General features: G+C 39.6%; 1 protein-coding gene across 1 annotated transcript; it reads right to left on the bottom strand.

Annotated features, from left to right (window-relative positions):
* Positions 1–10,727: 10,727 nt before the first annotated feature.
* LOC148020612 (uncharacterized) lies at positions 10,728–23,488 on the bottom strand. The gene is made up of 3 exons (XM_087699391.1): positions 23,329–23,488; positions 22,782–23,125; positions 10,728–10,994 (listed from the first exon to the last, which is right to left on the bottom strand). The coding sequence occupies exons 1-2, from the start codon at positions 23,486–23,488 to the stop codon at positions 22,788–22,790; spliced, it is 498 nt and encodes a 165-aa protein (XP_087555517.1). The 3' UTR covers positions 10,728–10,994; positions 22,782–22,787.
* Positions 23,489–24,498: the final 1,010 nt, after the last annotated feature.

The raw sequence follows: 24,498 nt of genomic DNA on the forward strand, positions 1-24,498 counted from the left end.
CCGCATGTATCTCTTTGGCATTATCGCCTTGGGCACATGTCTTTGAAAGGAATGAAAATGCTTACCATTTTGTAGTATCTTCTACCCCTACACTAGGAGAGAGTCCACAGTATGCTTAGCTAAGTAGGCCTACCACATCACTTTTGGGCTGAGGCAGTTACTATTACCACACCCTTGATTAACCAGTCCCCTTGCATTACTATTGATTGCTAGGTTATAGAGGAGATATGGACTAGAAAACCTCCATTATATCCTCATTTACATATCTTTGATTATGTGGCATTTTGCCATGTTCCCAAGGACAAGTGCAATAAGCTAGGTCCCAAGTCCATGAAATGCATATTTCTTAGTTATGGGGATGCATGCAAGATGGACAATCACCTATGGCATCCATAGGCTCAAAGGGTTGTCCACAGCCATGATGTAGTTTTCCATGAGGAAAAGATACATAAGCAGTCTTCTAAACATGTGATTGAGGTACATAGGGTGATCTTTTGGGAGAAACTTCATGCTCCCGTATAGCTAGCTAAATAGCCTGTAGTGGTTGATGCCCCAGTGATCTAGGATCCACTTGTTGTGAGGGATCAGTCTGTTTTGAGACACTCTGCTAGAGCTAGACATCAGCCTAAGTGCTTTACGTTCTCTATAGATTATGTTATGGTGATAGATGTAAGTGAGCCTCTCCCTTATGATAAGGCCATGCACAGAGATGATAGTCACTCATGGGATAGGGCTTTGTAGTCAGAGTTTGACTCCTTATAAAGTAACCATATGTGGTATTTGGTTTCTTTGCCTAGTGACAAGAAGGCATTTCCATGAAAGTTGATATACAAGTTGAAAAGTATCCCTAGACACTCCAAGCCTACTTATAAGGCTAGATTGGTATCTAAATTTAGGTTTCAAGTAGGAATATGATATTGACTTCGATGAAGTATTTTCTCCTATGGTCACTTGGTACTAGCTTGGTTGCTTGGCTAGATTTGGACCTTTATCAAATGAATGTCAAGATGATTTTTCTACATGGGAGCTTGCATGATGAGATCTATATGCAACAACCTAAGGGCTTTGAAGAAAAAGGCAAGGAATACTTAGTGTGCAAGTTGAGAAAGAGTCTTTATGACCTTAAGCAAGCACCTAGGGAATGGTACCACAATTTTGATGCTTTTATACATTCACAAAGATATACTTGTAGTGTTATGGATCCATGAGAACAAGGCTCGTGATGGGAGCCTTATGATTTTAGTACTTTATGAGAATGATATGCTTATTTGCTGGGAGCGCTCATCATGATGAGTTGGATGCCTTGAAAACTTAGCTCAAGAAGAGTTTTGAGATGAAGGACATGGGAGAGACCTCACATATTCTTGGGATGCGCATCCTGTGCAATTGCTCTAAGGGGCTCCTTTATTTGAAGAAGTATATCCGAAAAGTCCTTGAGTGGTTTTATATGCAGGATGGTAAGCCTATTGGCTCTCATCTATCTTTTCATGTGAAGGTTAGTCAGGCCGATGGTCTGCAATTTGATGCATAGAAAGACAAGATGGCCAAGATCCCTTATGCATCCACGGTGGGCAGTTTGATATATGCCATGATAGCCACTCGTCGTGACATAGCATTTGCAATGGGAGTTGTGGCACGCTATATGGCTATACTTGGTAGATGAGATTAGGATGCCATCAAGGGTATCATGAGGTACTTGAAGGACACAACAATGTGTGTATGTTATGGTAGCCAAGATACAAGAATCATGGGGTACATACATTAACTTTGATTTTGTGTGTCTCAAAAATATACATATTTTTATATGGTAAAGATTCCCCATTCAATGTCTCTTCGAAAAGATAGCCTTTCTTGAATTTTAGACATTAAAATTAGTGATAAGTTGAATAAATAAAAAAGGGATGGCAAAATTTTTTGCAAGTCTTATATGCTTAAGGGCACTTCAAGCTAGTTGTAACAATCTTTTCATTAAGTGACGCTCCCAACTAGTTGTAACAATTTTTATATTGTCACATTTAGCAGGAGTTTCATTAAGCTACCTTTGATAAGTTCCTTAAAGATATATTCCTCTAAGTTATGAAAATTTTGCTATACCTTTCTAGTGAAAATTAAGCATCATGTCCATTTTAAGCATGTATATAGTAATATTTGTACTTTCACATTTTTTAAAATACCATGATTATTAAAAAATAAAATAAATCTTAAAAATTACTACTTGATTTGACTTCAAATCCACATTAAAATTTTCCAAAAAATAGCATGAGAGCTCCAAAAAATCTAGAAAAGTATGAAGAATCTCCCAAATCATGCAATATTTTTAAGATTTTTTTGAAAAATGTGATATTTGAGAAAATGTAAATAATGTATATATTATTTTATTTATTATATATTCTAGAAAATCCATTCATTATTTGCATATATAATGACATGATATAGGCTCTACATGGTGATTCAATCCCCTCAAATCATGCTCTTTCAACCATTTATAGAGCTATTGGAGAAGATTGTAATGACATTATATAGATTGTTCCTAGCCTATTGAAACCTTGTCATTGCACCATTTTCGTATTTTCAATGATTTTTTAAAAGAAAAAATGAATACTTCAAACATTAATAGACCAACTTATATTCCTTATTTGCATCTTCCATTTCTAAAATCATATAGGCCATAACAATGCAATATAGACTCTATGTGATAGTTCAATCCCCAATCCATTGTTTCAACCTTTTTGTGGCATATTAGAAGAAGGTTGTAACAATACAATATAGACTTTTCATGGCATGTTCAACCCTTGTAATCACACCATTTTGGCCTTTACGAGGAGTCACCTTATCTGCTTCATGTTGCTCTATCTAGTCTTCAAATGTAAAAGGGTTTCCAAGTTCCAAGCCCCATATCCTCCAAGTTCCCCAAAAAGTTTCCAAGGAGAGTGACTCTTCATGTGTAGAGATTTTATCTCTTCACTCAAAGAGATGTAGGTTTGTGATAAACTCTATTGCATTGATTGTTTATGCTTTGACTATTGTTTGGTAAGGAGGGTTCCACTATTACTGATGGAGTCATTGATGGTGAAAACAATTCTAAGGACAAATTACTTAAACTAGATACTCAAAACCTTAGATGATAAGTTCACAGATGCATCTAATGCCTTGCCTCTTTGTATGAATATTAGATGAGAAGTGAATCCAACTTCAAAAGAGGCTTGGAATTTCCAACTTTGAACAAAGTGAGTATGTCAAGGCATTGGGAGTTGGGAAGCTCCGCTACTTCAAGACTATGTTTAGAGTACATGAGCTCATGTTGAGCTCAAGGGGGAGTGTTTAGGTGTTGAGCTCAACACGACCTACCATCCACTACACACCTTGGTGATATGGTAGGTCTCAAAGGATATGACAATTAACTTGTGGAGATCAAAGGTATCAAAAGATACAAAAAAACCAACTTCAAAAGAGGTTTGGAATTTCCAATTTTGGAACAAAGTGATTATGTACGACTCAAAGGTATCAAAGGACACAAAAATTAAATTATGGAGATCAAGTACACTTGGAGGTGATGAAAACCAAAATTTAATATTAGATTAAGGAAAATTACAAAGTCATGATTGCTATTATATATGCAATTTTGTTACATATCCAATTTTTTCTAGTCAGATATAGCAAATGATCAAGGAGTGCTAGCGCTTCCAAGGACAATGATCTTGGATATTACTTGTCCAAGATTGATGAATATGATTTCCTTGTGTTCCAGAACAACTTCTCACAAGAGGTACCTTGGCTTATGTTACTTAAAAGCTCTTAGTAGGCAACTTGGCTACTTAGGCGTATAATTTAATGCTAGCAAAGTCTTTCTTATAGAAAAGACATCTGCTATTGGGATTTTTGGATATAGTCATGTCTTTTGAAATACCAATTGAACAACTCCACAAGAGCATTACTTTATGTAGCTTCTCTCCATGTCTTGTGCTTTGAAAGAATGATGCACATACTTTAGTAGTACACTTTTTCCATGCCTTGGTTACAAATTGTTTCCAAGGGTCCATGCTCTTCCACAATATAAGGCCCATGAATATGATAGATGTGTTGCATAATTTAAAATTAACATTTAGTTTAAATCTTCATATTTCACAAAACTTCCTTATGTTTCATGATTTTGTACTTTCATGAGATCCACCCAAATATTGTTACATTTATTATATTTTAAGATAGTCCCTTTTTTTCCTATTTTGCATAAGGCATTGACGCTTCAATGTGTTCGAACATACTCCCCCAAAACACCTATCATTTAGTAATTCATAGCACACCTAGCAATTGGAACTATTGGAGTTTCTACTAAGTGTACTAGTTTTTCTCTTAATGGATTTTAAAGGAGTTTTTAAATCCAAAATCTTCTTTAAAATCTCAAAAATAGTTTTTAGTTAGTGCTATTAACAAGGTTACTTCATATGGTGCATTTTCGTTGTATATGTATGACATGTGGAGCATAAGTTTGTATAATATATAAGTAGACCATCAAAACCACCTCCAACATATATTATCTAGTCATGAACATTGAAAAATAAAAGACATTCACTAGTTAGCAAAATAATACTTTGAATAAATGTTTTGATATAACCATAATCAATGTGATTCCTTTCTTCGAATCGTAATCTATTGGTCTTGTCCTTGTCCAAGGATACTCGATGAAGTAGTCTTTTCCAAGATGAATATGATTGATCAACCCTAAATAGTAAGTTTAGACTTGCATGCTCTTGTGCTTTCTAAACAAGTATTGATTGCCATTTTAATAAAGCTAGTGCATGTGAGAAGGGAAGAATTAAACAAAAGAGACATGAGAGAACAATGTTTAAAGGACTGTGCAGGAAGAAATAGAATCTACTATGAGAAGCAAAAAATAGAAGCAAAGAAGAGAGAACAATATTTTCAAATGATTGTGGAGAAAGCATGGAATGTTATTTTGGTGGAAAATTCTAAGAATAGGACATTTAACCCTTCAAAAATAAAGAATAACAATTGAAAAGTGACCCCTAAAACGAGTTAAAGAAGCTAGATGTTTAATGGCTGACCTCTTAAATGAACCATAAATTCTCCCATAACTCACATTTGAATGACCAAATTAGGAGGAAATCTTAGCTAATTAACAATACCATCATTTTCTTACATAATTTTTTTTCAAGGTTTTTTCCCTAACAATACTTTTAAAAGTTTATCCTTTAAAATCTTCTTTAACTATTCATTTGAAGGGGTAGACATCAGTACCGCATGTTGACCTTTACATGTGTTATTGGATACAAGTTAGTATATACTTTTTTCAACTTAACATCTAATTGATCCAGAGGTGCAAGAGGAGAAGGATGCAATAGAATGGGGCATTGGTTGACATATCCGAACTTATGACAAATGTAGCATCCCCTTGTAAAGATTCCACACTTAAGGTTGTAATAGCTTTCACTCATGCCAGGTAAATCTACAATTTCTATAGCTCCCAAAGGAATGGTCTCTTTATCAATACCCCACAAAAGATAGCCATCAATGTATCATGTTTAACTTTATCTTGTCCACATTTGATTTATATGCTATTGGCTACAAGTTGGCATTGATTTATTAAATTTAATGTCTAATTGGTCCATAGCTATGAGAGGAGGAGGGTGCAATGCAATAGGGCATTGGCTTGACATATGACCTAACTTATGACTATAGTAGCATGCCCTTGTAAAGGCACCCCACTTTGAACTTTTACTACCTTTCACTCATGCCTTGCAAATCCATAATTTCCATAGCTCCAAAGGAATGTCTCTTTATCAACATTGCAAAGAATGCAAAATCTATATTGATTCCCTTACAATTCCAAAATTTTTGGGGGAAGCTACAATCACATGCAAGTGTTCACATTAGGGCCAATTTCGAGGCCAATCGAGTTGTTTGATTGACTTTTGTTAATGACAAGATTGGTGAATAGATGAATATGACAATGCTATGTGTGGTCAAAAGTGATATTTGATTCTCTACTAATTCATCCAATCTTCATCTACTTTTAGCAAAAAGGTGATAAAGAGATTTTAAAGTTATCCCCTGGAGGCACCTCCAACCAAAAGCATTATACTTGATTCGATGTTTTTTGCCTTCCCTTTTTTCTATTTTCAACACCCTTGATATGACTTTTAAAATGTGTGAGAAAGAGGCTCTAATCCAATCCTCTCTAGGTACTTTCAATCAAAAGCTTTTTACTTGAGATGACATCTCACCTCCCTTTTTCTAAATTTTCAACACATTTGATGTGACTTTAAAAAATCAATATTATACTTAACAACCTTCAAAAGTATCAAAATAGAAACTTTTGCATCGACCTAAGATACATTCGAGTATTATGTTGTTCTGGCCCTTTTGTGTGTATTAGTCCTGCACCTACATTGGTATGGTGTCTCAACTCCAATAGCCTTGGTTTTTGCACATGTGTTGTATTCCTCTCATTCCTTTTCAATAACTTAGAATTCTTCCATGGCTTCTTTCTAAGAAACTATCCAACTCTAAACATGCATGCATGTGTTGCTACAATACAAGATAAGATGATGTAAGGCATCCAACAACCTACAAGCTCCATGATTGGATACCATCAGTCCCATCTAGAAAGGTTCTCTCAAGATCAAAAACAAAAAAGAGTAAATGCTGACCTTCATAGGAAAGGACATATTGTGTGGCTTTAAATTTACATGATAAAAATTTCTATGGAGACTTTCAACATCTATAATCAATAAATGGTATTCACCTAGTGCCTTTATGTAGTAATATTTTCCACATCATTGTAAGGCAAAGATTGTGTCTTATAATTGCTTTGCTATTACCTTAAATAAAAGGTAGGACTAACCATAAGAACTTTGTATAGATGTGTCCCCATGAAAGCGTGGAATGATAAATATTGGAGCCATTGACAACAAGTATGTTTAGTATCATGCATGTAGAAATTTGCAGCATTATTTACCCTACCTTACTTCATGTTTTTAATTTGTAATATAGCTTGTTCCAACAAATGCATAGGTAGATGGAAGGTTGGAAGGGATTGCTGGACCATTCAATAAAAAGCTGATGAAATTGTCAAACGTATTTTACTTCCAAGAGGATTTCTAGAGCTTCAAGCAAAGGGTTGAGAATGAGAAAGTGGTTATAGAGTCTCGGACATTAATTTGATGGAAGGTTTTATAGTCAAGAAGAATAGTGATAAAAAGACTATCATAGATTCTAGAAGATTTTAGACCCACGTTGGATTATCCATCCAATAAGCAAAATTATAACTTATATGAGTTTTATTTTAAGAAGAGGGTGATCAAAGAGTCTAGGAGATTTAACCACTATCCATTACAAGAAAGGGCATACAACTGTAGGAGGATTAGAATAAAAAGGCTATAACAACCTCCAAAATATTATACTAGATAAGAACATCCATTTGAGAGGGTAGCTAGTAGGCAAATATAGATTATAAAGACTAGTGGTTAGAACCATCCATATTCCTCTTATCGAAAGTCAGATAACCATATTTGTCATCTCTCATTGTAGCCAATCCATGTGACAATCTCCTATCTATAGTCCCATTTAGAGCTTCATGAAAATTCACAAGGTAGATCTAGCATACTTGTCATGTTTGAGTTTGTGTTTCTACCAAGACCTAGGAAGGTGCTATCAATCTCTATTGTCAATTGCCTCATCAAAATAGGCATGTCCACTACTTGGAGATGGTTAGATTAAGTCAACAAAGAAGATTTTACCCAATTTTGCAAGGATAGTAAGGCACAAAAAGCCAAATATGGAATAAATCTAACAAAAGGATGTGGAGAGAAACTAGCATGGCAGTGCAATGTTCTTGATACAAATGATCATGCACAATTTTCTTGTTGTCGACCTTCAACTAAAAGAAGAGAGGGTCCAACATTTTCTCCTTAATCAAGGTGGCATGGACTTTCATCTAACCCAATAGAGCATGGGATTTGTTTAACTTCTCAATGATCCAAAATACCAATGACAAGAACTCAAAGAATGTTTATCTATTCTAGCTGCAATATTTGGTGGTGTGATTGAGTGCTTTTGGCAAAACCTTTTCCAACTATGTAGGTCTATTCTTTGTCACTAATTATAACTACATAAGACTCTTATTCTCTTGCTTCAACAAAAGCAAGCTCTATATAAAGATAGATTGCAACCATTTTTCTTTAATATCAATGTTGGAATTTATCTACCCTCACAACTCCAACTCATTCTCCATGTAACCTTTCTACATGCATATTTTTTGGAGCTCCTTGAAGACATGAACATGAGCTGCTTTACACATTCCTCTCACCCATTTCTTCCACAATATCATCTAGGAATGCAATTGTAGTTATCCAAATCTTCATCCTCCTCTGTTGTAAGTACATCAATGAGTTAGTTGACTCACTCAAGATCTAGCTAAAGAAGTGGGGATGGTGCTTTTGGTGAGGGAGATTCTCTATCAATTGCTACTTTTGGTCACGAGGCACTTGTGCTATTGGTTGCTCTGCTAGAATGAGCTAGTGACTCTTCCTCTCAAGTATTGGCATAAAGAGGCAGTGGTTTGTTGGCTACTCTTGGGAGTTTCACTGGTGGATTTTTTACTACTTCTCATGTTTGTGAGTGGTCAATCGATGAAACTAGCTTACAACATGAGATCGACATTATGAATCATGTCTCTCGAATCTCCATATTATTATAACTCTTTGAAAATTTGAACTAGGTCTTCCTCAACATGGTCCTGTTCCACTCTTAGAAGCTCAATGCAAACATTGCAGTTGTGTTGCCTAGGCAATGGATAGCTTGTATGTAGACTCTCAACATCTTCATCTTCCATTGGTTCTGTGGTAGTTTTTATGGCTTTAAAATACACCTATTATTGAATGAACATGAGATGACTTATCACCCTCTCTCCTTCAATTCCCTTTCATTCTTGGTTTGTGCCAAATCTTAGGCAGTCTTGCAAATGAAGTCCTTAATCTTCTATTGTACTTACTCTACCTCATCACTCATTATTTTAGCACTTCAAGAATCTCTTGTGGTCTCTTGAAGTCATTTGAATGCTAGTTTTAGTTATTCTTGCGATTGCCATGATGCCTAGAGTTTCGACACCAACATTGGGACATGATTATTAAAAGCAAGATCTTGATCCTAGAAAAAGATGCCACCAACTTAAAGAGGCAATCTATCAATAATCAAGCAACACTAGTTATGTGCAATTCACTCATTTAAAATAAGGTATTTTCTTTGATAGGTAAACACGACTTTACCTTCTCCCTTTGGGAATATATATGAAGGATAAATGTACCAAGGAACATAACTTTCATTGTTTTTGAAGGATAGGATTGTTCGTTTCAAATTTGAAAGGATAACCTATTTGAGAAACACAAAAGCATTTTTAATTTTTCAAACCACTAAAGATGACCCACCGAGAACCTTAATAATGATCATTGTATTTGATGTACCTTCTCTAAAAGCTTCAAAGTTCCTTCATGCTTTCTAGATTACCATCAATGCCTAAGGTAAGCTACCTAAACTTTTCGAGTTCTAGATTATGTTGTGGAAGGAGGCAATTGACTCTACCTCATGTTAAAAGGTGGTGGATGTGGATGCAACAAAGAGTTAGTTATGGAGACAATAGCTATAGCAAAGAGGAACTCAAACCATGTGGTTATTGTGGACCTCACTTGACATTCCCATGCATTGTTGAATCACATAACATTCCTTCACAATTCCATGCTTCGTTATTAGAGGTACAACCATCTTTCATTTTCTCAATTCTATCTACTTTACCATCGCCCAATTGTTGCAAGTCTATCTCCACTTTCGGATTGCAAGGGCATTTCCAAGCCTTCTTGGAGGGCAAGTAATGTCGAGACATTTTCCAAAGAGGCTATTTTAACGACTAGATATTATTAACTAATAGCTTCTAAATGTAGAAAGATTTTATTCTATCACTTTAATTTTCCCTCAGTTTGTACACACACACACACACATCTACAAGAACATTAATGTGATAGCTAAAGCAAGTAAAATGGGGTTGAATCCCCCCAAATCATGATGGACTCCAACAAATTACAACTATTCTCTCTTGTACTTCTTGCAAGGGTAACATAGAACACTAGCAAGCTTGAGGGACATTGCTGCTCACCTATTTAGAATTTGAGGCTTGCGAAGAGGTGAAGTAAATAATAAGAATCCATGAGGAAAATGTGTGCCCCTTACTTGGAGCACGTAGACAACTGGCTGTTGGTTTGAACAAGTTAAAGCTAGTGTTTCCAACGTCTTTTTAGTTTAATGTGTTTCATCACTTCGCTTGAGCCACCATGGTTTGTACTATAACCCTGTTAAAGTGCTCTGATTGTGGGGCATTTGTGCATATCTATATATCATACGACTTTGAGATAGAAATGTATGAGATATTCAGTTAGACAACAAAGCACATGACTTTGAGATAGAATGCATGTAGTGTTCAGTTAGGCAACAAAGCATATGATTGATGCAAAAGCGAGGTTGAAATTTGATAGGGCTAGCTCCCAATTAGCTACCAGTGCAATTCCCCCTCAAGCCTTTGCATCCTTAAAAATTGAGGGGAATGTAGCATATTTGATGTGGAAAAGCTGTGTTCATGCACAGATATGTTGCAAGCACAGACCACCAAATGAGGCCTCAAGAATAGAGCCTAAAAACTCACAAGTGTCCTACATAAATAGTTGATAAGAACAGATATATAACCCAAGGAAGATGGAAAGGTCTAATGGTATGAGAGGTTCTTTACAAGTCACTCCCAACCAAAGCCTACAGCATGAAATAACTTCTTAAAATAACAAGTGTTGAATACACAGAATTTGAGTTTTTAAAAGGTATCTTCTCCAGGTTGCTCTTTGAGCCAGTCATACAATCCAGCTTCTCTTTGAAAACTAGCAAGGTTGACATTCGTCAATTCCTGTCTAGCATCCCTTGCTTATTTTCAGAGATTCCTGCAGGCCAACTGGCATGGGTTAATGTCTTTGTTTAAAGACAGAGAGCTAGAAAATCGCATTAATTTCTAAGCTGATACAATTTTAGAATAATCGTGGCTTGTATAATATAGCAGAGATGTTAACAAGTGTTCTTTCTGCCGTTTTTGTAAATATTTCGGATCTAATTCTACAAAAGAATAGAAAACAAAGACATGAACCTTGAAACTAATGAGCCCATTTAGATATTACTAAAGCATAGAGAACGAAGAAATGAACCTTAAAACTAATGAGTCCATTTAGCAATTACTAAAACAATAGTCCCGGGTCATACAGAAAACTAATACTGTTGTCTATATTACCACCCTGAACATAGAAAACAAAGACGACTTGATCAAGACACTCTTCATCAGCACCCTCAAACTCACAATCACCATACTACATACTCTCTTAACATGCCCAAGACCTGGCTTTGAATATCCTCTACTCAACAGACCGCAGCTCCACCCATAAGCGGTACTCCCCCTAGGCAATCGAGAGAGGACCCTGCAACACCTACACCTGTAGGTCCATTCCTCCTGGTTTCCACCCATCCCAGTGGCGACCCAATGGACATCTGGCATATAGACAGTCGCCCTCAGCCAGCCCCTATCAGAACAGCTGAAGGTTTGGCTAACTGGTCTTGCACACCAGCCGCATTTGGACTTCACACCACAAGCTCATCATCTAAAGGTTTGGCTAACTGGTCTTGCACGCCAGCCACGTTGGACTTCACACCACCAGCTCATCTAGCCACCAATCACATTGGACTTAAAACCACAAGCTCATCTAGCCACCGTTGGCTAACTGGTCTTGCACACCAGCCATAGTGGACTTCACACCACAAGCTCATCTAGCCACCCTTATGGGGCACATGATATGGCCACAATCTGTTTGGCTTCTTTAGCCTAGCTTTGTTTCTTTTCTTAGTTTGGCACCAAGGTATCTTTCAATGCAAAGCACTAGTATGCAAGTTCTAGTCTCTTCTAGTACTTACACGTGTTACAATTATCATATTCCTAAGTTCTGGTGTGAACGCTCCCTTATCTCACGGGCACTTTTTACCTTCTAGCTGGGGAAGGGTTTTTCACCTATGTGAACACTGATCAATGGGTGTGGTACTTAGTACCTTAGGGATTGTACTTTCATTTATTCTCACAGTGGATTTCAACACTCTCCTCTCTTGATGTTCTCTTGATACTACTAAAGCATAGAGAACGAAGAAATGAGCTGCCCCCACTTTGCTCATGTGCCACCATAGCTGCTGTTAAGCCCCGAGCTCAGCTGCTCTCTTTCTCAGTTAGTGTGCCACCTTCAGTTTGAGCTTGGCTGCCTGCTGCATTCCTGTCTTGTGTCCCCACGGCACCAACTCAAGCCTGTCCTATCTCACCGCGCCAGCTTGTCCATGTTCAGCCCGACAGTCCCAACAGCTAGCTTGACAGCTCCAAGGCAGCCTGCGAGCTGCAAGCCACATCACCTATCCGCCCCGACAGCCTACTCGACAGCACATTTAGCCGGGCAGTGTGCAGTCGGGGCTGCTTGTCGGCATGCATGCAGGGGAAACATGCTGCCTGCAAATCTGCTGCCCTGCCGTGTTGAATCCAACACCCAACAGTCTCGCCCAGCTATTACAGGCCTGCTGACAGCCCATCTGCCCCTGTTCGAGTCACCAACAGCCTGCACCACGTCAGATTGCTCTTTAATGCCCCGACAGCAGCCACCGATTTGCTGCGCACATGCTGCAATTCATTTCTGCCCGCAGATTAAAATATTTAAAATTTCTACCTTTCAGCCTTAATCAACATCAAACCACTCAAATTGCATCTGTTCGCGTTTAGTGCCCCTAATAAGCACAAAATTTGGGAATTTTACGGCAAACACAAATTTCCCCCGAATTTCTTGAAGAATTTTGGGGCTTTTGCCATAAAATCCCAAATCTCACCATTTTAGGGGATTTTGCATTCAGTGCTCAGAAATTGCTCGATTTTGCACAAAAACTTGGGGCTTTTCATATTTCAGCTCCGATTTCACCGAATCTCACCAATTAAATTTGGGGCTTTTGCAAATTTTCCCCAATTTCACTAGCATTGAGGCTAATTACACATTCTACATCAAATTTGTGCACATCGGAGTCCTTTTGGCTGCAATTTCTTTATCAACACTATCAATTTTTCAAAAAACTATGAGTTTTTGGTATTTTCTTTGCTTTATTTTTATGCTGCAACTGCATTTGTACTTTGGACAGCAACTGATTACAAAAATTCAGAAATTTCAGCAAGCAATGTTCAGACAAAATGATTTGCTCAACATGTTTGGGGACTTAAACAAATTAAATGGCACTAATTATCCCATGTGACATACATGATAAAGTATGTAGTTGTTGCTAAGCAGCTTTGGGGTTATGTATGTGATTCAAAAGTTAGGCCTACAGGCCTAATGACACAAAATGTCACAAGTTCTTCTAGCTCATCCACTATCACCAATGGATCTTCCGCTCCGACTCCTTTTGCACCTCCCAAAGCAAAGTAAATGAAATGGGATAGGCATGATGCCCAAGCTCATGCTTTGCTTGCACTTTCATATAAGAGATAGGTTATCCCACATATTCAATCATGCACAATAGTCAAGGATACTTGGGATAAGCTTGCTTCATTGTATCAGGTGGGCAATGAGGCTCATGTAGCCTATTTGTGTATGAAACCAGCCTTTCTTCTCGGATAGGGTGGTTTAACCTGGGTTGAATTCCAGCATTAAATAAATCTGCTAGAACATAAATTGAAACGCTCACTTTACCTTCATAAATTTGGACAGCGGACACCCTGTTGGCCCCAAAACTGGTGCCCCTTTCGGTATTTCTTTAATTTCAATTGCCGATGGATAAATTACAAGCTGAGATTTCACGATCTCCTTGGCTGATTCAAAATCCCCTTGCTATTCCAATAATCAGCAAAGCATTCGGGCAAATTGCCCCTTGATTTTCACCCAGGACTTGCTCTAATGGGTTGGCATCTGAAATCCTCACAATTCCACGAATTTCCGGTGCTGATTTTAGTGTACAATGCCTTTGACTGATGGCACGGGTCCCAAGGTGACTGCTAAACCCTAATTACTGCTGTAATTTAGGGTTTACAGCAGTAAACTCTCTGCTGTCCACCAAATTTGGCTATACTCTGCTACCAATGGCTGAGAATTACTGAGAATGCTTGAGCATAGATTGGAGGAGATGAGAGAATGCTATAAAGAGAGAGAAAATCAGCTGAAATGTATCTTTTGATTCGTAGCTCTGATGACAAATCTTATGGCACCAATAGCTTCAAAAGGGGGATGAAACACCAACCCAACCATTTTCAGCCATTTTCTGAAAATTTAATGGCTGAAAATGCATTAGAAAGACTGCCACTTGGCAAAACTTTCCCATGCAACTAGGGAGAAGGCTGTTGGAGAGTGGTGGAAGCTGAATTGCAGCCGTTCGGAGCTTGGTGGAGGGAGAGGAGGTGATCAGGTTTGGCTCTGAGAGGCGACGACAACTGATCGCGCGCCGTGACAGGACAGGGGCAACAAGTTTTCTCTTCCGCCTCAAGAGAGGCGGCGGTAGGAGAGGAGGGCTCGCCAGCCCGAGCTATGGTTTTACCCCCCTTTTGAAGCTGTTGGTGCCATCAAATTTGTCATCAAAGCTACGAATCAAAAGATTATGTGAAAGAGTGCGGTGCATGCTGTCCACTGCTAATCTCCCTCATGAATTTTGGGAAGAGGCACTCAAAACCGTGGTTCACATTTGCAACTGCTCTCCAAACAAGTCCTTAAATAATGGCATCCCTGAGGAGGTTTGGTCTCGCAAATCGGCCTCATATGACCATTTACGCATATTTGGCTATGATGCTTTTGTGCATGTTAGGGATGGGCTGAGGAACAAACTTGACCCAAAGTCCACCAAAGGCATTTTCATGGGCTATGGTGATGAGGGTGAATTTGGATACAGAGTGTGGTTACCTCAGTCCAAGAAATTTATTCGTAGCCATAATGTTGTGTTTAATAAGGCAAATTTGCTGAAAGGCACTTTAGCCTCTAATGAAGATTTGAAAAAGGTGAAGTTTCAGAGTTTGCAGCCACCTATTACTTCAGAAAATGAGCCTCATGGTGCTGTACCGCAGGTTGAAACTAATGATCAGCCGGTTATTTTTGAGCCAGATAATGATGGACATAGGAGCACAAGGAGGTCATGGACAGCAAGATAAACTTGCTGATTATGAAAATGCAGGTGCTGGTAATGGAAATGAAGGTGCTGCACAGCATGAACAGCCATGCTGAAAATGGCTTACAGCAGCCAATAAATGCTGAAAATAATATACCTCCAAATGTAGACACAATTCCTGAAAATGTTGATCATTGGATACGCAAGTCTACGCGCGTAAGAATGCAACCACATAGTTTGGCAGTAAGTGGGAGCTAGCTATGCAGGAAGAGATTAAATCCCTATATGCAAATGATACTTGGGATCTTGTGTCATTGCCCAAGGGAAGGAAGCTACTTCCAAACAAATGGGTGTAGAAAGTAAAGACAATTGATGGGAAACCCAAGTACAAAGCAAGGCTGGTTGCCAAAGGGTACACACAAAAGAAAGGGATTGACTTCCAAGAGGTCTTTTCACCTGTTGTGAAGATGACCACTTTACGTGTGCTTTTTGCTCTCACTATTGTTTTAGATTTAGAGCTGTATCAAATAGATGTAAAAACAGCTTTCTTGCATGGTGACATTGATGAGAAAATCTACATGAAACAGCCCAAGGGCTTTGTAGTTCCTAGAAAAGAGCAGATGGTGTATGGGCTGAAGCAAGCACCATGGCAGTGGTACAAAAGTTTGACACTTTATGCTATCTCATGAGTTAACACGCAGCTATGCAGATCATTGCTTGTACATGAAAAAGGATACAGATGGCAACGCCATCATACTTGTTTTGTATGTGGATGATATGTTGCTAGCTGGGAAAAGAAAGACTAGCTTGGATGCTCTCAAAAATCAGCTGAAATCAGCCTTCTCCATGAAAGATTTGGGGAATGCAAAGCATATTTTGGGCATGAGGATTTGTAGAGATAGAATGCAGAAATTGTTGTTTTTATCTCAAGAAAAGTACATTGAGAGGGTACTAGACAGATTTAACATGGCTAAAGATAAGCCTTTTGGGGTACCTTTACCTCCTTACCTTAAGCTTAGCAAAGCCAACAACCCAAAAGATGACGTGGAAGCAAATGCTATGAAAGGAGTCCCTTATGCATCAGCTTGTGGCTCTCTTATGTATGCTGTGGTTGCTACTTGTCCAAACATTGCTCATGCAGTGGGAGTTGTTAGCAAATATATGTCAAATCCTGGCAAAACACATTGGGAGGTTGTCAAGTGTATTCTTCAATACCTAAAGGGTACACTTAGTTTGCAAGGTTATTGTGATGTAGACATGGCAAGTGACTTGGACACTCGTAGGTCCACCAACGAGTATGTCTTCACAATTGTTGGTGGGGCTGTGTCTTGGTGCTCCAGGTTATAGAACATCGTTGCACTCAGTACCACTGAAGCTGAATACATATCAGCTACTGAAGCTTCTAAGAAAGCTATATGGTTGAGCAGACTTGTAGAGGATCTCGGCATGTCTATGGGTACTACAGTTTTGGGATGTGATAGCCAGAGTGCTGTGTATCTGGCTAAGAATGCCATGTATCATTCATACACAAAGCATATAGATGTGCAATATCACTTCATCAGACAGATTCTAGAAGATGGTCAAATCACATTGACCAAGATCAAAACACAAGACAACCCTGTAGATGTTCTCACTAAAAGTCTAAGCAAAGCTCAGCATAAGCATTGCATACGACTAGTGGGAGTTGGTTAGAGGTTCACATCGGACCTTTAAGTGGAAGGTTGTTGGGATAAAGGCCCGGTTTAACCTCTGTGTATAGTGCACACACATTGTACATGTGAATGTACCCTTTACGTGCCCTAAGTATAAATACATTTTATTCTTTGTGTCCAACACATTGTTGATACACTCTTATCGAATCATACTTGACTACTCTCTCACTCTCTCTCTCTTCGACCATCACACTCTCATGCTCACTCCTCAAACTTCTGTCACTCAGCTGAGCTCCCCAACACTGACCTTCCCACATTCTTCAGTCTCCGAGCCCCCTCCACAAGATCCGTTACCTCACTAGTACCAATAGACCAAGTAGGATTTGGAGATCCTTTCACATGATTTCACTCCGAAGGGCCTTAGAAGATCAGCCCAGCTTACCCCTCACGCTCCATTTGCATATTTGTTTATAGCAGACTACATCGCACATTCCGACCCAAAAAGTTGGCACAAGACTCTTCAGCATCCCCAATGGTGAGAGGCCACGGAAAAGAAGCTCGAGAGTCTTGACCGAAATGAGACTTGGACCTTCGTGGATCATTTGAGTCACAAGAAGTCATCAGAACCAAGTAAATTTTTAGAACTAAGCTAAAAGCTTATGGAACTTCAAACAAGTACAAGGCTTGACTTGTCGTACAAGGTTTTTTTACAAAAGCAAGGTATTGACTATGAAGAGACCTTTGCCTCTATTGCGCAATTGATGTCATTCTGTCTGTTGATTGCACTAGCTACTCACCACGATTGGCCAATCTACTCGATGAATATCAAAAGTGCCTTTCTAAACAGTTATCTAGATGAGAGTCTACGTGGAGAGCCACCTGGATTTTATTTTGCTAACCAGAAAGACAAGGTCTTTTGGTTCCAAAAGCCCTTTATGGGTTGAGACAAGCATCATGGGTTTGGTTCCAAAGGATGGACAAGTTCCTTAGAACTCATGGATACCATTATACCTCTTATGACCTGAACTTATAAAGTTATATATCCACTTCCTCTACTATTGTTTGGGTCTCCTACTGCCTTGATGATCAGCTTGTTTGGCCATTTGTATCCTCCTCCACTTCCTCTACTATTGTTTGGGTCTCCTACTGCCTTGATGATCAGCGTTTTGCAGTTTCTCACAATCTGACATCTCCAACTAGTGGTTACAACGCATGAGATCTGTCTTCGATGGACATCACACTCCAATACTCTTCAACTCTACCCTTGAGCATTCTGAATACTCTTACATTCATTTATAGCATTCATTCACTTCAAAGTTTTTCTTCTCTTTCTCTATTTGTGTTTGTTTGTATGTTTGAGCTTTGAGTTTTGTATTCAATATTTGAGCTTTGCATATCATTGTCCGAGTCTTTGTTTTTCAATCATGGCCATACTTTTTGTGTTTGTTCAGTGCAAAACCCAGCATATCTTCACACAGCTTAGTGCTACCTTTGAGATAACCGACCTCAATCAATTGTCTTATTTTTTGGGGAAGAAGGTAGTTCAATCTAAGGATCATATTTTTGTGGCACAGCTGAAGTACGATCTTTAATTGGTGGAACAGCATTGCACAGATCAAAAACAAGATGTAGCCACGCCTCCCAATCCCATTGTTCACTTATCTAAGGATACTCTCGGTCAACCCTTCGATGAGCAAAGTATAGATCCATTGTAGGGAAGCTTCTTGATTTGATTCACGCTAGGCCAAATTCAGCATACTCAATTAGGTTGCTTAGTCAGTATTTCACTGCAACTAGGATGTCAAACTGGATTGCCCCTTTACGTATTTTGAGATATCTTTGCTACGCCTATTCTTATGGATTGACCCATGGTCATGGTCTATGATTGTAAGAATACACTAATTCTGACTGGGCAAGAGATCCCGACACCCGACGTTCCCACAATGGCTACCTATTTTCCCTAGGCACAGCTTCCATCTCTTGGTCAAGCTGTAGGCAAGAGACGGTGGTAGCTTCCACAGGGGAGGCCAAGTATCAAGCTCTTTATGACAGCACCACTAAGGCCATCTATCAAAGGAGCTTGTTGGCAGTGCTTCCTCCAACTGTCATCTACAATGACAACCAAAGTGCGATTGCATTAAGTACTAACCCTATCATCACCTCAAGAACAAGGCATATTGAAACTCATTTCCACTTCACCAAAGAGCAAATTAAGTTAGGCACTATTCACCTAGAGTTTGTGTCACCATGTGACAATTTTGCAGATATTCTGACCAAGGTAGTTAATCGGCCAATTCTTCAAAATCTACTATCCTAGATCGGCTTCGATACACCCTTCCCTACTTTAAATCGATTCCCTTCAACTTTCCCTTCCACTTTGAGAGGAAGCAGGATTTTCTCTTGATGGTGACAAGATTTTGATTACAGTTTGATTCAAACATTATGTACTTATGTTGTACTTTGCATCATCATCTGTATCATCAAGATGACCGTGCTTGTAAAGGGGCACTTAGACAAGTGAACTATTTACTTGTGAGGGTACTCTCCAAGTAATAATGTTGCATCACATTTAGCATGAGCATGACAAACTACATTGCCTCTTACATAACTCCAATGCATCAATATTCTCTTCTTGTAAACATGCATTTGTGGACATTTAGTCTGTTTCAATCTTTGGAGTGGTCGACTCTAGATCCACGACATTCGTAGCATCTCCCATGGTAGTCTCCAAGGGCAATCTCCCTTTCTTACTTCGCTTCCCTACCTTGCTTTCATCAATCTTTTTTTACCTCTACCACATACTCCCCATAGCTTCATCATATCACTTTTCCTCATCATCAACATCCAATAGTGGTAGGGATAGCTCGTTATTTTTGTGAAGGTCTTGGATCTGAACATCCCTTATCATTCTCCCTTTGGAGCACAGATACTACATAGGACAAAAATTGATCAAAACCCTTACTTACAAATAAATCTTTAGAAAACAAAACATAAAGCCCCCTTTTTTTAAAAAAAAATTTAAAGATTGTCCACTATGTTTCCATCCGCCTTTGTATGACTTAGTAGACCATCGGGCAACTGACGTACACCCTTTGTCTAGTGCTCTACCCTCTCTGGGGTGAACACTTAAGACTCCCGGTAAGATTACCATCACCTCTATAGTCTTGGTATGTCACTAGGCAACCAACATGCACCATTTTCCCGATGCCTTGGTTGCTTTGGGATGAAATTCCTTGGGATAAAAGAAAAGAAAAAGGACTTGGGCCTGTTAGCAGTCCCTCTCTTGGTACCAAATTTGGGCTTGAGAGAGGGTATTGAGCTAAAATTTCATTAGCTTCTTTAAAACAGCCCCAAAACATTCTTAATTAATACATATTATTAAACTTTGTTAAAAGAAACACAATCCTAGAGAGTATTTGTGTCCCACATACAAAGCCTAATTTGGGAGGCCCCAAACTTTCTACAAATAGACAAGCCGCCATCCATTCAACCCAATCTCGTTTTTGTAATTTGCAGGTGCTAAAGCTTCACTCTCGACACCCCGTTTGCAGAAAATATCTCAAAAGGAGCTATCTATCATCATCATCTACCATCTAGCGTCTCTTGATCAGCCTTCTCTTGCAGTTTTCCACCCCTATCAGCTATCGCCCACTATCTATCAGCCCCATGAGGTTGCGTTTGTGTTGGATGGCCCATCTACTAATGTGTTTGCTGTCCAGGAGAAGCTGCCATCAATTGGCGACCATCACACAATCTATGTTTGCAGTCTTGAGCTACCGCCTTGCCTTGATCAGTTGTTGCCTTGCTCTAGCCATCATCAAAATCTGTGTTTTTGCTGTTGGGACCCTCCACCAACTGCTACATCATCATCCACATTTGCATTCACAATTTTCTACTCTCTCTCTGCCCATCTAACACTAATCCAACCCTACATAGCTGCATTTTGCTACTGCTAAACACCTTCGGAGGCTACCTTGCTCTGTTTCGAGATCTATTAAGAGTGTGACACACTCTACAACTCATTCTCTCTCCCCAATCCTTGAGATACGAGAGTTCAAGGTTTGTGGAATTTATCATTTCATAGTGTGTTTGCTTATTAGTACATTTTTTGGCTCATGAAATGGCCCCAAAAAATTAGTTTTGCTTATTAGTACAACAAACTAACTTTTTCTAGCTCCAACATGTTCTATAAATGGGACTCAGAGTGTCAGACCACTAATCCTCTCTTGTATCCCTCTATGCCATAGTTGCTGCCATCATCACTCTATCCTCATCCTTACCTCGGATACCATATCAGAGGCTGCCACCCAGTTAACCAAGGAGCTGCCCGGCCTGCCAAAGCTGCTGCCATACTTTCTAGATCTGCCACCCAAACTCGGGAGAAACTGCCCCTTGCTGCCAATCAGTCACCTCATTAACCTGCTGCTGTCAGCCTGCCAGGTGGACCTTCCTGCAGTTGCCAGCTTCTCTGACCTCCAAACTTCTGTGTTTTTTATCTCAGCCTACAGATTGCTGTCCCAGCCTGCCATGTGGAACTCAGCTGCTGCATTTTGCTTCAATCAGAGCTGATCAGCTGCTGATTGTCATTCCCAAATATGCATTTTTCCCGCTGCTGCATCCATGACATCAGATTTCAGCTTTCTGCATCATCAACTAGCCCTCAGCTGCCACATGATATCACCCTGATCCATACACAAAGAACAACTTTCTCTGACTCTCTCCCCCAACCCACTCCCATGAGAGTCGGTTGTTGTTGGACATCTCCACTGTATCATCTTCTTCACTCATTCATTTTTCGGATTCATCTATGCATCAAATACATCTTCTCTCCCGTTTTGTGTTTTGCATTCTTGTATGTTCACTATGTTTTAGCCGTGTTCATAGTTCATACACTCTGAGTTTCCTTTGAGCATTTCCCCATCAATATCTGTGACTATGCTTTCCTATAATGTCTAACACCACATCTACCAAGACATTGGTACACATCAATACTCACGCTCCATGATGTGATTCAAGGGCCAAAATTAGCAATCTCGATTTTGCTTCTTTACAACATGAGGTTTTAGCATAACATTGGGCTGCTGTAAGATCTCATAATCTCCTCTTCATACCTGTTATGAACCTACCTAGCTTGATTTTCCTTCAAGGACCTCTAAAATTTAACCGTGGTCACTTTGGAAACAATTGAGCATTGGCTTGGGTTTCAGAATGGGTGAGCCAATGCACTTGTGTACTGGGAATATCATATTTGCTAGTTACTGGTCCCTTTATATGGAGCCCAGTAGGACTCAACAATCCTTGGAGCAACTGCACAAACCATGGTTTTCAGTTTCTGTATAAGATCAATAGCCTCCTCATGTGAGGCCCAAGGCCCGAGGGTCTATCCCCAAGATCACTTGCCTATAACTGTGTGTTGAAGCTTCATATATCTCCATGACTCATGTATTTGTACAGTCCACATTGTGGTCTGTAAGCCCTCTGTGTTACCTTCTTATGTGGTCACACATTATGTATGCAACTTTAAGGCGCTTTGCAACTGTCCCCCAGGGTCAAGCAGATTCAGATTTGTAGTGGTGTGTCCAGCCAGTAAAAGTAGCAGTTGTAAAACCTGAGACAAAATATAAATCTCCTGCTCACATTCATACAATTGTCTTCAAGCCCTTTTATCACGCTTATCAAGCCCTTTAATTCATACAATTGTCTCAAACTTCTGCAGTATAAAAAGAAATCAGTCACAGTAGCATCCTAATAAGCGCATTCCTCCTTTAAATTCAATTATCAGAAGGGCTACAATCACTTTGACAATGCACCAATGTCAAGAGAATGCACGAGTGAAATTTCCCAGGACGTCTAATAAATTGGGTGGAATTTTCCATTTGAATTTTGGCTTCATGAGAAAAAAAGAAATTTAGACCTAGAAAATACCATTGTTTAGGCAGTTGGTGGGACATTATGGTGTTGGTGCAGCTCTGCATCTTTGATGTGGATCTGTGGTTCTGCATTGATGGTAATGGCAATGGCACCGGTGTCCGCAGGGAGCACGGCCCATCGATCCTCATCGTCACGGGCAGCGGGCTCTCTGCGGAAGGGAATCAAGGGCATGTTGTCAGCCTCCTCATCCTCGTCTGCATCTGTGGTCTCCAGATTGATGCAGGAGCATCGCTCCAGGGAAGCAAAGAAGGCAGAGGCTAAGCTGGCCCCCACCCACAACGCAAACCGATCCAGCTTTGTCTTGTATTGGCCCTTTCTCTCTGTCTCTTTCTTTGCCTCTGCTCATCCACCGACACAAGGTAGAGGATTGCAACCTCTCTCTCTCTCTCTCTCTCTCTCTCTCTCTCTCCAATGACAAAAACAACAAACAGATCCAGGTCAACGGCTGAATACCTTCTTTCTTGTTGTCAATCTGCTGATGATGATGATCGAGTTCCTGATGAGTTATGATTGATGATGACGGCAATGATGCGCGCCACACCAGTCACGTCAGACTCGATCGCAGTTTCTCTCTCTTTTTTCGTTGTCGGACCGACTTTCACCAACCTGTATCCGCGTAGCCACATCACGGCCCACGTGTTCTTTTTGTTGTTAATTACCGGCGGGCTTGGCTTTCGTAACCGCGCTTCGTGTGTTGCCATCATTGCGAAATAGGTTACGCCAAGTCCCACACACTTTGCATTTATTGCGAGCAAACTGCTCATAGCATACTACCGAACGAGGACAAGCAATGCTCATTAAAAATGAGGGGTGCACCTCACACAAAAGGAAGGCACACTCCACAAACTATGTACAAATGTCGGATATCGGTGGCACTGTCACTTTGCACACCATTGATCTTGCAATTCATGTGACAACACTCATGCACACATGCCGATACATTTTCTTCTCTTATACAACAAGGGCACACAATCTTAATGCCTAACTTGCTAGAGACAATGTTGCAATTTTCATTTTTATCTTGTACTTTACCCTTACGCTTGTCTTTGCACATTTCATGGTGTTGTGGCCAAATATGACATGCTTTCCTACAATAATGACAAGTCAATGAGGACTAATAGCCACATGACTTACTACGAGACTGTCCACGTGACTAAGAGCAAGACTGTTGAGAGTCTCTCACACAGTGTGAGCATTACTGCACTTATCATTATCGGCTTAAGTTGTCAAAGCATGAGAGGTGCAAGAAGCATCGGCATTCTTTTTGTTAACATCTTCAGTCATCAAAAGTGCACCCTCTACATCATCTTGCAACAACTATACCCCATCGGTAGACATGTTGGCACACATAGTAGTATAAGATGTATCCCATAAGTCAGGCAATGTAACTAAGAGGAACAAGGGGAGTAGAGCGCCTTTGAATTCAATCCCCTACGAAGACAAATGATTGATAATGAAATGAAGCTCGTTTAAGTGAGCTGACATAAAAGTTCCCTCCTTCATACAAAGGTTCATGAGTTACTTCAACCAATACATCTAAGAAGCGGGGCTTTGTTGGTCGTAGATGTTGTGAATCTTTTCTCATAAGTCCCATCTGGACTACCCATCAGAGACAACATTATAGAACATGTGCTTAAAGAGGGACAATATGATGGTGGACTTACATAGCTCATCTAATTCAACCCAATCCTTTGCATCAATAGGTATGGGT

This window comes from Lygodium microphyllum, chromosome 18 (assembly GCF_053477565.2).
Source record: "Lygodium microphyllum isolate KBCC chromosome 18, Lygodium_microphyllum_v1.1.10, whole genome shotgun sequence".
Lineage (NCBI taxonomy): Eukaryota > Viridiplantae > Streptophyta > Polypodiopsida > Schizaeales > Lygodiaceae > Lygodium > Lygodium microphyllum.

Coding starts and splice junctions, on each gene's coding strand:
- LOC148020612 (XM_087699391.1), bottom strand. CDS start 23,488: ATGGCAACACACGAAGCGCGGTTACGAAAGCCAAGCCCGCCGGTAATT. Junction 23,126..23,328: donor GATCGAGTCTGACGTGACTG/GTGTGGCGCGCA, acceptor GTGGATGAGCAG/AGGCAAAGAAAGAGACAGAG.